At 38.6% G+C, this 14,041-nt stretch overlaps 1 protein-coding gene and 1 long non-coding RNA gene across 4 annotated transcripts in view; one reads left to right on the forward strand and one right to left on the reverse strand.

The window, feature by feature from the left end:
- Window positions 1-14,041, reverse strand: part of LOC141438788 (uncharacterized) — a 146,109-nt gene that overhangs the window by 101,695 nt on the left and 30,373 nt on the right. The gene's annotated exons all lie outside the window — the stretch shown is intronic.
- ClC-a (chloride channel protein 2) overlaps window positions 1-14,041 on the forward strand; it is a 77,147-nt gene that overhangs the window by 28,842 nt on the left and 34,264 nt on the right. The window contains exon 1 of one of the 3 annotated variants that reach the window (XM_074102751.1): window positions 638-1,078. The exons of 1 other annotated variant lie outside the window; for it this stretch is intronic. In XM_074102751.1, coding sequence (XP_073958852.1) covers window positions 1,001-1,078 — 78 coding nt within the window. In that variant the 5' untranslated portion in view covers window positions 638-1,000. Of the gene's footprint in view, window positions 1-637; window positions 1,079-12,904; window positions 12,948-14,041 lie in introns of those variants that run through there. One more of the 3 variants, XM_074102754.1, reaches the window with a different exon arrangement.

The following is a 14,041-nucleotide window of genomic DNA, read 5'->3' on the forward strand; positions in this document are numbered from 1 at the left end:
CTCGTTATCACGCGTTCTAAACGGTAGCACAAACTCCGCAGATGAGGCAATGATGGTAAGGACTGTAAAGCTGCGTGCATGCTGGGCGTTAGAACTGCATTTTTTTAGGATGGCACCAACATTATAATAGCAAAAAATTAACAAAAAAGACAGATCTGGAAACGTCCTTCGTAACAAGCTTTTAATTACAGTAGAAAGAACCTCGATTATCCAAACTTATTGGGACTCAGACTAGTTCTGATAGTTGAAACGTGGGTTTTGGGACAACACATTATAACATAAAAATTATATGTAATGTACATATACACACTTTGAAAAACTTTTACTTTCAAACCAAGAAAACCTGAAAATTTAGCTTAGTTTTTACGAATACACGTATTTTAGCTGTTGAGTAGCGTACTCGCAAATAATCGTGGAATAATGTTTGGATGTAGTCTTTTTGTGGACGCCTACACGCATTTGGCCTAGTATGTCTCACCTTTAATGACCATATTTTTTCACTTACCATAAAAGAACTCGCAGTAAATACCGCTTTACAATTAAAAAAAAAATCAGTCCTGCCGTAGACGCCGCCTTACTTTCAGCTTCATGCGCCGGAGTCGCGATTAGTGCAGTTTACCTGGACCGGTGGCGCGGGTCGTACCAAAGAAAAAAAAAATGTTAAAATAAAGAAGTTGAAAATATTTATTCATCTAGTCAAAGAGAAAAACGCCGCAGTAGAAAAATCATTATTTGTAGTTATCGCAACGATTACTTAAATTAATTACTTATAAATATTAAAAAAGAACATTTGAAATTTGAAAGAACAGATAATATTTGCATGTGTTGTACAAAAGTGAACAAATGAGATGGTTAGTTACAAAAAAATAATTAGAAAACGTCAGAAAAACTGTTCAACGATTTGCCTTTGTTGATGATATAAATTCCAAAAAAATAAATGGAATTTTATTTATTGAATTAATTTAGTGTACATAGTGCTGCTCGTCGAAATTTTGTCAAAATGCGATTCAAGAAGCAGAACTTGGTGTCGGAGGATACGTCCGAAGACGAGATCGGGCACAGCTATCTCGGGACCTTGGTAAGTTAAAAAAAAAGATGCTTGTTTTGTGTCTCTGACCAACAATATAAACACAGGAATAGGTAAGCGCATTTAATCACGAACTATTTATTGCTAAATTACCCCGAATCGTGACCACGGCCGCTGCAATGTGGTCGAAACGTCGTGGTAATTTTAGCAATAAATAGTTCGTGTTTAAGTCCTGACCAATATTAATTACGAGTTCATCGGACTATTTTGAATATAAAATAAGATGAAAAATCTTGTCACGCTTTTGACGCGGTATACGTCGAACATCGATCAATGTATGTACTTTCGTCAACCACAATTCAAAATGCCAAATTTTTTACAGGGTTATTTAGTCAAACTAACCCGTAATAATTTCAATCTTCAATTTTGGAAGTTCGCCTTTTACTGGTGCTCTCTGTCTATTCGGGGAAATGTTATTTCCTAATGTTTCATTTGCAAAACTGATATTTTTTCCCGGTATAAAACCATAAGAAAATACGGGGACGTATCTGAATATCGGAAATTAATATAGTTATCTAAAGTTAAAAAGTCGACGGTCAAAATATCGAAAGTAGGTCAGGTTCCTTAAAGGGTCGGCAACGCACCTGTGATTCCCCTCGTGTTGCGGGTGTCCATGGGAACGGTGATCGCTCAACATCAGGTGACCCGTCTGCTCGTTTTCCCCCTCGTTTTATAAAAAAAAAGGTTAGGTTCTATATTTTGACGGTCGATATTTTTGCTTTCGATATTCAGATACGGGCCCGAAAATACACTGAGAAAAAGGTGTGGTTTCGGAGAAAATTGAGAGTTGGGAAATAAAACATGTTTAGGTGAATGAAGCGTTTGGGAATAATATTGCTGCGAAAAGGCAGGACTTTGTACTACATTCTGTATATTGTTTATTTTTTTATTTGCAATAAATAGTGTCACACAGCCCTGCATTCAGCTAATGAGTACTGTTATCATTTAACAGAATTTTGATAACAAACCAAATATTTAACACAAATAAACGCATAATGTCAGAAAGTATCTACTGAAGAAGTACTAAATGTCAGTAAAAAACATCATTCAACTAACAAGTCAATGACCCGAACTACGTTGTAATTGTAGCCTTCGTCTTGACAAAAAGCAAGTGCACGATTAGGAACGATTTTGCAGAAAAAAATACTTATTTGTGGAACAGTAGTCAAGTAGATAACCACAATAAGAGACAGATAGTTTAAATATATATTGTGCAAAAATAAAGAACGAAACACAATTGCAACTGTTGAAGTATTTGTACAAAGAATTTATTCCTACCTACCTTTCAACCTTTGATTGGATGAGAGGAGCATTTAGAGACCGACAAAAAGTGAGGATAAAATTCAGAAATGGTGAAAGCTACAAATAACTCTTTAATAAAACGATAAATAAATTCGTGAAAAGAAATTTGTTATTTATGAACAAAATGTACAGGTATACTACGTTCGAATTTCAAAGGTTTTCCATTTGTATCGTTTTAGTGCCTAATCAGTAGCCTTAATGCGGGTTTAATTATAGTACTTACCTACAGGATTTTTTTAACATCCTGTATAGTTGAAAATTACCTCAAAATTTGGCAAAATATATTATGGAGTCCATTTGTGTATGGGAATATTAATGAACCTATTATGGAGCAAAGTTAAAAATAATACCCCCTCTTCCCCCCTCTTCCGAGTGTACTCTGCCCACGCTGCCCTCACGGTTTCAAAAAAGTCCCCGATTGATTTTTTTTCAGTTTTCAAAAACATATGTTTCAGGCGTCCTACTTATCAATTTCGTCCAAATCCGTCCTGCCGTTTTAGCGTGAAGGAGTACCAAACATACAAACATAATTACAAACTTTCGCATCCCACTAATTATACATTTATTCCGTACTTCTGTCTATTGTAAAGGTTGCCTGGAAGAGATCACTCTGAAGCGATAAAGCCGCATACTGCTTCCTTTGAAAATCACTATGATATAGGTTCCTGTGTTTTCTGTACTGCTTACTGTGTTGGTGTGCAATAAAGAGTCTGTTTGTTACCTTTTCACTTCTAAACCGCTGTACCGATTTATTATACAGATAGTTTGAGTCCCGGGGAGGGAAATAGGATAGTTTTTATCCCGGAAGATTCCATGATTCCCGCGCGATGGCGATCAACGAATACTACGGGGACGGAGTCGCGGCCAACAGTTAGTTTATTTGCCCGACACGCTCCTGACCAGTTTTTCGTGCTATAGGGTTGCATCCGAGCCGTGATTCAATCGTCTCGGCATATTTGCCGAATTATTGGCAATTATCGTTCCGGCAACCAGTTAGCGTCCCAGTTGATCATGTGCCCGCATAATTTGATTATCGGCTCTCGTGAGGCGAGCTAACAACCGCCAAATGCTAAATAGGTGTGAGATAGTTGCCTGTTTCGAGGATATTGGAGTTCATACAAAGCTGCAGGGCTACTACGAAACTCGAAACTCGAAGTTCGTGTCGTGCGGTCCCTCTTGCTCTCGTATTAAACAGTATAAGTGTCAGAGGGACCGCACGACACGAACTTCGAGTTTAGAGTTTCGTAGTAGCCCTGCAGGGATGTTACGGAGCTCGGATTCCGTTTCCGTTTCCGTCAGAACTTCCGTTTGATAAAGCATCCGTTTCGGTTCCGGTTCCGTTACTTTTGAATCAGAAGTTATATCGGATGTCAATGCTTACCGCGGTGACTGGACATGAGCGGCTTACATCAAACACATACAGAGGGCTAATTATGTGACGTTTCTGACACTTGCGATCACAATCAAATGACAGTTTTTGTATGCGAAAACATCATTTGATTGTGATCGCGAGTATCAGAAACGTTACGCAATAAACCCTCAGGTTTAGTAGACCTACCCTTAACATCTCGTCCACCTATCACTCAGGCTCCGATTCTGGTTCCGGTTCCGATTCCGTTTCAGGTTCCGATAAACTAAATTGAAAATATCTGGTTCCGCTTTCGGTTCCGATAAAACCATATTCGTTACATCCCTGATACAAAGTATCACAATGTATAATACTTGCCCGAGACTCCGTCTGCGTAGAATTCGTTTATACCACGCTATCCCGCGGGAACTATGCAATTTTCCGGGATTAAAACTATCCTATGTCCTTCCTCGGGACTCAAACTATCAGTAGAGGTTAAAATAAATCGGTTCAGCGGTTTAGACGTGAAGAGGCAACAAAAAACAAACAGACTTACAAACTTTCGCATTTATATTAGCCGTGGTGACCTAATGGTTTGATCTATGGCCCTCAAGCAGAGGATCGCAGGTTCAAACCCAGGCACATCAGAGTTTTTCGAAATCCATGTGTGAAATTGCATTTGTGTACCACGAGCTTTACGGCGAAGGAGAACATCGTAAGTAAATTTGCCCCAAAAATGGTTTATGTGAAGTTTCCTATCCGCAGTGAGTTCGCGTGGGTACTGCGGCCCATGGTTCGAAGGAAGGGCACGCCCTAACTTTCACATTATGATATTAGTACGACGACTTGTTTCAATCAACGAAAAAAATTTTTGCTTGTTGACATTGTCACATATTATTCTTCTAATTCTATTATTGTGATGACTCAGAGTGTTGAAAAAGTTAATTTACTGCTGTTTTCTCTCTCTTTGCTCATGTGACCGATAAATAATGTTTATTTAATAACAATACGGTTATTAGTTTACCTCATTATACGCGTGACTATGTGCGCTGCCTTCTGTTGCTAAGAAATCAATAATACCTACTAATAATGATAAAGCGCGTTAACCGTCGCACTCGGGAACATCCGTACTAATAGTTATTATTGCAAGTTAAATTTGACCAATTGGCCTTTAGTGTAGTGTGTACGTTGGGTTCTCTGCAAAATGGAATCCAGATTTTATGACACCTTCATTCGCGCTATGATTAGCTGAATAACGTCGGAAGCAGCGGCGGCGTGGGCCCGTCCGTCGGATACCGCACGCGATTCTTCCGACCTTGAATTTGAACCAGTTCTTTTGACCTCATCTTAATGAGGACTAGTTATTGAGAGGAACTAGGTAAAGGACTCGAGAATGAAACTTTACACGTTCAATCCTTAGGTATGTAATGTAATTCATTTATTGCTTGAAATAATAATATTACAAAAAGGTCTTAAATATAAACATTAGACACTAGGCCTACTCTATGCAAGCTTGGCTAGCGCCGGAGACACCTCAGAATGTCAACAACGCCACAGGTGTGTTGTTTCCTCTTGTGTTATATTTGTTAATGGGTTCTGTAGTACATACATCACTAGCTCAATCATTTTCCTCTATTGCAAAAAAAGTCGTGGTGGCCGAGTGGTTTGACCTATGGCCTCTCAAGCAGAGGATCGTGGGTTCAAACCCCGGCTTGCGCCTCTTGAGTTTTTCGAAATTCATGTGCGGAATTACATTTGAAATTTACCACGAGCTTTACGGTGAAGGAAAACATCGTGAGGAAACCTGCACATACCTGCGAAGCAATTCAATGGTGTAACCCAATCCGCACTGGGCCCGCGTGGGAACTACTGCCCAAGCTCTCGCATCTGAGAGGAGGCCTGTGCTCAGCAGTGGGACGTATATAGGCTGGGATGATGATTGCAAAAAAAGTGATTTGATGTTGAGGAAAAAGGTTATGGTATTTCTACAACAGGCGGAAAACTGACTGGCAACATCGCGTACGTCTAACTCCAACAAGAAAGACCACACAACACGAACGAAAGGGAAAATCCGACATTGATATTCGCAAAAAATTGTTTTGCTCTTCGTTATGAAACTATGGAACACAATTTTATTATTTTGCTTGCTTTAAAATTTGAATACTTTGTGCGCGATTCCGCCTCCCAGTTGGTTGGTTTTTACAGGTAAATAATATTTACCTACGACACTCATTTGACAACTTCTATTATCCACCTACGCCGGCTGCCATGGAAACGCAGGTGGAACTTGGTGGAAACCAAAGATGTGTTTTTCATGGACCAATAGGAACGCTTCATTTACTTACCTACTCGTACGTAGGTATATTGCTCGCAACACATACTCGCACATCTATGGCTTAACGCAGCCTAAAGGACGAAGCCGATGGCGTCTCTCCTTACCCCTATCAGTTCAACTTCAATCATTGCAACCCGACACCTTCTAACAATTGCGCGCGCAGTCAGGTGGCCATCTTGTGTGGGTGGACGGAAACGCCGTCTGATTGGGTAAATTTCCCAATTAGATATGAAATGGAGCTGGTGTTAATACACGTAAAGTGGGGTAGCATTACTGATTATTGACGGTTCGGGGAACGGGGGGGACTTTTGTGTTTAAAATTTGTTATGTTCTTGTAACCAGAGCTAAGGATTATATATTATATTTATATTTATTATATTTTTTATTCGACTGGATGGCAAACGAGCAAGTGGGTCTCCTGATGGTAAGAGATCCCCACCGCCCATAAACATCTGCTACACCAGGGGTATTGCAGATGCGTTGCCAACCTAGAGGCCTAAGATGGGATACCTCAAGTGCCAGTAATTTCACCGGCTGTCTTACTCTCTACGCCGAAACACAACAGTGCAAGCACTGCTGCTTCACGGCAGGATTAGCGAGCTAGATGGTGGTAGCAATCCGGGCGGACCTTGCATAAGGTCCTAGGTCCTAGGGCCACCTGCAATCCTGGATGAGCTGTTTTGAAAGTTTGCATAACATGGACATACCGTCCCATGTTTCATTTTATTATACTAACGTTTATTTAGATTGCTTTCTACTAAGCGCTTTACGCCGCCGTTACGTTATTAAAATTATATAGAAATTTTATAATCAAAAAGCTAAATTAAATAGTAGTCGTTTTGCAATTAATGGTCATTTTAATTTAATCATAATGAAATTAATTAAATGAGTAAAGTTTTGTTATGATTTAATATTTATTTTCAAGGTGCATCCATATTAATATCTACTCATGACAGTAATGACGTAAGAATAGTACCTACATACAAACGTGCGCATTTATAATAATAGTTAGGGTTTGTAGGACAGTCACTGGTTTGCAGATCTGTCAGAAAAGATAAAAAATATACAACACTATTATAAGTAAAGATGACAATAATGATCAGATGCACATAAATTACTAAACACAAAGTGCTATGATTCATATCACAATAATTTATATTTACGACTACATCCTTGTTCTATTTGTGAACGGAAATAGATGTGCAAAAACTTTGTGATATCCTTCTCTGAAAAGACGCGAGTATAGGAAGTTTTTGTTAAAAAAAAAACATTTTTAATACTAGATTATTTTTCTGACTCCACCTATTCTTGAATGTACTTGCATCGTCATCCAATCTACCAAATTACAAGTCAGTCCAACCACTGAAAGCGGATCAAAATGAACATGCAAGATTTGACCCAAAAACAACAAACTGGGTAAGCTAAATAAAAGCTTATAAAAGGAAAGTTCTGACTAACTGATTCATCGGCTCCCGGCTTAAACCTTTTTGATCTATAAAGCTGAAATTTTGCATGTTTTGAAAAAAATAGGGACCACTTAAGTTTCATTGGTAAAGTGGAAATAATATTTATCTAATATTCCATGATAAGATTTTATTTACACGACACGACATACAAACTTTTTGTAATATTTAATTCGTTCCAATATAAAAGTAAACGATTTTTTTGCATTGCATATGCCTTGCTCCGTTCAGAAAGTGGTCCTTATTTTCTTTTCAGTGGTATAAGTATTATGTAAATAATGATGTATGAGCGCGCTAGGCGCTTTGGTGTTGTACTGTAAGCCTAAAATGTAAACTGTTATAAATAAATAAATAAATGAGAAATCAACAGATTTGCAATAAATTAATTAATTTTATGAATATTATAATTTCTTTATTCTTTCCTCTCTGTAGCCTAAATGGAAAGCCATCTTTGAACATACGAGTAGAGGTATCAGTAGAGGTAACTTAATCCCTAGTTTTTGATCCTTCTCTATTCTTTTTGTTTATATTGTTTCTTTAACTTCCTTTTTAAATTCCTTTTCCCACATGCGGCCTTTTGATATTTTGTATGAAGTATATGTAGTTTATAAGTATTATATTTAATGTATTTGTTTATATATATAATTTATATTATATTTTTGTATTGTTTTTAATATTTACTGTCTATTAATTCTACGTTTCTCCTGTCTGTTATCTCTGCCACCTACTCGTACATTATTAGTCTGTTCATATTTATTAATTTCTCAGAAATTGGTTGTCTGGAAGAGATCGCTTTTTAGCGATAAGACCGCCTATTGTCTACCTGATTTTTTTTATTTTTGTAATGTCTCTGTACTGCTTTTGGTGATCAATAAAGAATATTTGTATTGTATTGTATCATTGGATTCGCCGAAATTGTAGGAGTTCTTTATAATATAAAGAAATATAATTTTTCCTCAAAATTCCCACGGGATAAAAAGTTCTGCATCAAGGAGAACTCGTAATGTATATGTTTGCCACTTGTCCTCGACTGCGCTCTGTGTAGTTTGTACGTCTGCTCTGCACACCATGACGGCTAAATGGCCAGCCTGATTTAAATGCCGTTGTTTTATTTATGAATTGACGACTCTAATCTGGTTCTTTATAGTCACGGCTGATCAAAACTAGTTCAGCCAATACGACGTATTAACGTATCTAGACCAACCACAGAACTATAATTATGAGTAATTGAAATATTATCGTGTGTATTGCCTTCCACAATAGAAGTCGCCATTTCTTCGTCTCTCCTGCTGTCAATGAACACACGATTTTATTTTAAGTTAAAGCCTATCTATCTATCTATTGCAGCCCTTATAGCCTAGGCGTACATAGGCGTCCTCTCTACTTTTCCAGTCTTGCCTATCCACTGCCACTCGCATCCAGTTTACGCCAGCTTGTTGCCGGATATCGTCTGCTCATCTTTTTGGTGGATGACGTAATAACAGAAATAGAACGCAGAAAGTGGAGATAGGCAGGACATATTGCTAGAATGGACCACAGTCGTTGGGCGAGGAGAGTCCTGGAGTTGACACCCCGTGCTAACACCCGCGGTAGGGGACGACCACCAAAAAGATGGGCAGAAAGTTAAATTCTAAATATCTTTATTCAATTTAGGCTATAAAAAGCCCTTATGAATGTCAAAAATCCACCGGCTCGGAAAAGCCTGTTGAGAAGAACCCTGCAAAATTCTGTGAGGTATATTTTTAATTTTAATCGATGCATACTTAATCTCATAGTTTTGGGGATGTTTGTTATAAAAAATATATTTTTTTCCGCTGAATTTGTATTTCTTTTATAAACTTTCAAGTGTTCATCTTGGGGAACTCTATAGCTTTCTTTAGCTTAGGTTAAGTTTGTTTTTTCAATTCTGAACAATTAGTAGATTCAGAGAAAAAAGAGTTATGATTATGAGAAGCAATTAAGTATGACAGATATTAGAACATGACTTTCAACAATTATACGAGTCAATATTGAACCTTATCCATACTTAATATTATAAAAATGAAAGTGTGTGTGTTTGTATGTTTGTCCGTCTTTCACGTCGAATCGGAGCGATGGATCGACGTCATTTTTGGCATAAAGATAGTTTATGGGCCAGAGAGTGACACAGGCTACCTTTAATCCCGGAAAAAAGCACAGTTCCCAAGGGAACAGCGCGCGATAACCGAATTCCACGCGGGCGAAGCCGCGGGCAAAAGCTAGTTTATTTATACATACCTAAGCCCTTATCTAACATCTTTAGCATCAATACTAAATGAAAACTAACCGATACAAATCAAGATAATGATAATGAATGTCGGCCTTTCCTCGTCAGCTGACCGTGTAGTTCTGTCTGAAGTCATTGCTGAAGTCACTTGGCGAATGCTAATGCATGACTCGTGCGTGCATTTTGTTTGCATTATGCGCGTGAGTGCACGCAATGCGTTTCTAATGTCCGTTCACTAGGACTCTATCCCCTCCCTGATGTGCTCTAAGTATTCCACAGTGTTAGTCTACCTTACTCACACACAAGGTGTAGCAGACCTAAGAATTTGGTTGGTGTTAATTTTAGCTTAATACGCGCAGTGCCAGATTTAGGGGGCGGGGGGTGATCAGGGCGGCTGTCCGGGGCGCCAGGTACTACAGGGCGTCGCGCGCGCCAGCTCAACTTAACCACTTAATTTGGATTCCTAGTAGTAGAAGTATTAACTTTATAGACTTATCTCGTAGGAGTGAGTACTCGTACAATACAATATAATAACTCTTTATTGCACACCAATACAGTAAACAGTACAGAGAACACAAGTATATACATAGAGATTTTCTAAGGTAAGCAATAGGCGGCCTTATCGCTTCAGAGCGATCTCTTCCAGGCAACCTTCGTACTTATGAGTAGGTATTCAATGTCTAACAAACACGAGCTATCATTTTCTAAAAGGGCAGCAAGGGCATGACTCACCGGGTCGCCTAGATGGCCAAGGACGGCCCTGTCCACGCGTTCCTGAGAAAAGAGTTGACGAACGAACAGACCGAGAGAACAAATCCTATAACGGTTCCGTTTTTTCCTTTTGAGATACGGAACCCTAGAAACAGCAATTTTAATTGACGACATGCGGAAACTAATGGCTAATGCAACAGGTCTATTATCAGAAGTGTTCGGCTCGCACTAATAGTAATTACAGTTATTAGATGTGCAAGAAAACCGTACAGAGCCATTTTCCTGTCATTTGCATTGCAATCAGATCGCACGAGACGAGCACGGTTCGATAACTTCAAGGCTTCAAGGATGGTGAAATATTGAGCTGCGGGGCTACTCCTAAAATCGAAGTTCGTGTCGTTCCGTCCCTCAGACGCTTATACTGTTTAATACAAGAGTAAGAGAGACGGTACGATACGAACTTCGATTTTCGAATTTCTGAGAAGGCCCTTTGTACCTTTACCATGAGTTTACAGTGACCGTACTCGATAGCGACGGCGTAAATTATTTGTAGAGGCGCTGTACAATTCTACATACAAATAATGGTAGTGGTACTGTTCTGAATGAATGAATCAGTCAGACCGATTACAATCACGGCGACCGGATCGACTCCTAATCCCGTACGGGTTCGGAATGAAATGAATGAAATGATGAATTACTTACCTAATTAAATTTGAGTTCGTTTTCAAAAAACCCATTTCTTTCAAACTGTATTTAATTATTTCATACAAAAATTTCTGAGTCAGTTTCGTGACGCCCATACTGAGTGTATGAAAAAAACGTAACAAAACTGACTTTTTTTTTGGGACATTTGCTTAAACTATCTGACCCAATTTGTGATCTTGATTCTGAGTAGGAAAACCATATTTTTTTCCAAAATTGAAAGAAAAAGAAAAGGTTCCCTTTTTCGTGAAAATGCCCGAAAATCATGAGCCGTTTTTGGGTGATGGAGTAACAAACATCCAACTTTTCATAGTTTTTAGGATTTTGTTTAATGACATGCTTCTTTAAAAAATTTTTAATGCATGAGAAATGCAAATTATTTCGAATCAACATATCAATTTGAATTCTGCTGTGATGAAAAATGAGTTAGACATTTTTTACATTAAAAAAATCCACTAATTCTTAAGCAGTTTTTATGTTTAAATTCCAATAATTAGAACGCGCTCGTTTACTTAAACAATAACTTAGTCATCACTTAAATACAATATCTAGCTTTTAAAATAAACATGCTCCAATTTAAAACAAACATTGTCTTGAGCGTCATTATTTTTAAAATCGCAAGTCGTCAATTGTAAATGAGCCATAACTCGCATGTAATTGCGACTATTATGTCGCATCGGTGAGCAGGGCACGCGTGACTTCTTTATCATTATCACATTATTGTTATGTTATGTAACATGCTAATATTATGTACATTGGTTCTTAGTGTTTGTTTGTTTTCATGGTCGCTGCTGCGGTTACAATTTGGCTGGTCGGCTGGTTTTTATGAAAAGTAAAGAAAAAAAGTTTTCTTAAACATGCAATGAAATATTGATGTGGTGTTCCTTAAAATAGGCTGCGAATTATCACGTTTCAGGTGCGGCTAGACGAGAGGTCGTTAATGGAATTTCATACAACATTGCAAGATGCTCTTTTTTAATTTCCATTTCACATAAATTCGTGGCACAGAAAAAACTCCAAAAAATCAAAGTTTTGTTTATAAATTTCATTTCATATTTGAGAAAAGCACTATACATACCTACCTCGGCGAGAAGTGGTGTTGCCAGCCTCATACCTATCCTATTAGTATGTATGTATTCGGCCGGCAACCCCTTACTTCCCGGCCTCTGTAGTAATGTACTATTATAACACCTACTGGCTTTTGCCCGCGACTCCGTCTGGGTAAAATTCGTTTCTGGATATCCCATGGGAACTAACTAAACCTAACCTACATATTTATGCGTGAAAAGGTAACAGACAGACATACTTTCGCATTCATAATATTAGTAAGAATACATTAACTGTACTGGGCCCGCGTGGGGACTACGGCCCAAGCCCTCTCATTCCGAGAGGAGGACTGCAGTGCAGTGCAGTGGAATATAAATAGGCTGGGATAATGATATAGGTATATATTGTAGGTTGGATGACAATACTTAATAGGCACAGTGTCGGCAAAAAAAAGCTTGTATTAGATAATTGATTGAATCAGGCGTTAGTTTGCGGAGGTCCATATCAATGATCTGAAACAATTATTTAGTCTAACATCTGGTAGCATGGTGAACGGTTGTGTTACTCTGAGGATGAACTCTGGTTGTGTTCGAAACGCGTCAGTGCGTCGTGGTGATAGTTGGGTTTGTGTGATTTGTGTGTGTTCTTACAGTGTGGAGGTGAAGGAACTGCATGATCACACATTTGTTGCATAGACGTAGCGTAAGGTATAATGTAGATATCATAAATATGGACCTCCGCCAAATAAAACCCTGATTTAATAAATTACTTATTTGATTTTCCATTTTATTAATTCCGTTCTTAAAAGCTATTCTAGCTCTAAAAATTGGAAAGCGCTTCGGTCAACCAAGCCGGGTTTAACTTGGATTCAGCGATATCTTCGGTAATCCCCAAACATTGACTTAACACTGTTCAGTTAATCCTGCCACCTTGAGAGTCACGCGGCGCGTGCGTCACTGCGATCAAACTGGGGGGCTACTACGAAATTCGAAAATCGTGATCGTAGTTCGTATCGTACCGTCCCTCACTCTCGTTTTAAATAATATATGAATCAGCGGGACGGCAAGATACGAAATTCGAATTATGCGCTTCGTAGTATAGGGCATGTACTGTACGGTGGCGTGGAGTAAACATTTTCTTTAGGCAACTGGGAGAGTGAGAGAAGAAAGGAAGAAAGAAAGAAGACATTTATTCACTAACACAGAAGACACAGATATACAGCAAATTTTACACAAATACACACAATAAAAAATAAATAAATATATACAGCCGGTGAAATTACTGGCACTTGAGGTATCCCGTCTTAGGCCTCTAGGTTGGAAACGCATCTGCAATGGTGTTGCAGGTGTCTATGGGCGGTGGTGATCACCATCAGGAGACCCACTTGCTCGTTTGCCATCCAGTTTAATAAAAAAAAAAACAGAAAAATATACAAAAACACATAAAAATAGCCACAAGCAAGCGTGAGATAGTAACACAACCCTATCATATCAGAGGGCTTAAGCCATAGTTCCCACGCGGGCCCAGTGTGGATTGGGACCTTCACACAAACAATTTAATTACTTCGCAGGTTTGTGCAGGTCTCACGTCACGATGTTTTCCTTCACCGTAAAGCTAATGGTAAATTTCCAATGTAACTTCACACATGAATTTCGGAACACTCTGAGCGAGTCCGGATTTGAACCCACGATCCTCAATACAGAGATAAATATTCGCCAACGGAAGCGCGGGCAGCAGCCATTGAAAAACAAATTAATCAGCCTACGATAAATACACTGCTACCAGCCAATCAGCGGAATAG

The sequence above is a fragment of the Choristoneura fumiferana genome, chromosome 19, assembly GCF_025370935.1.
Source record: "Choristoneura fumiferana chromosome 19, NRCan_CFum_1, whole genome shotgun sequence".
Taxonomy (NCBI): Eukaryota; Metazoa; Arthropoda; class Insecta; order Lepidoptera; family Tortricidae; genus Choristoneura; species Choristoneura fumiferana.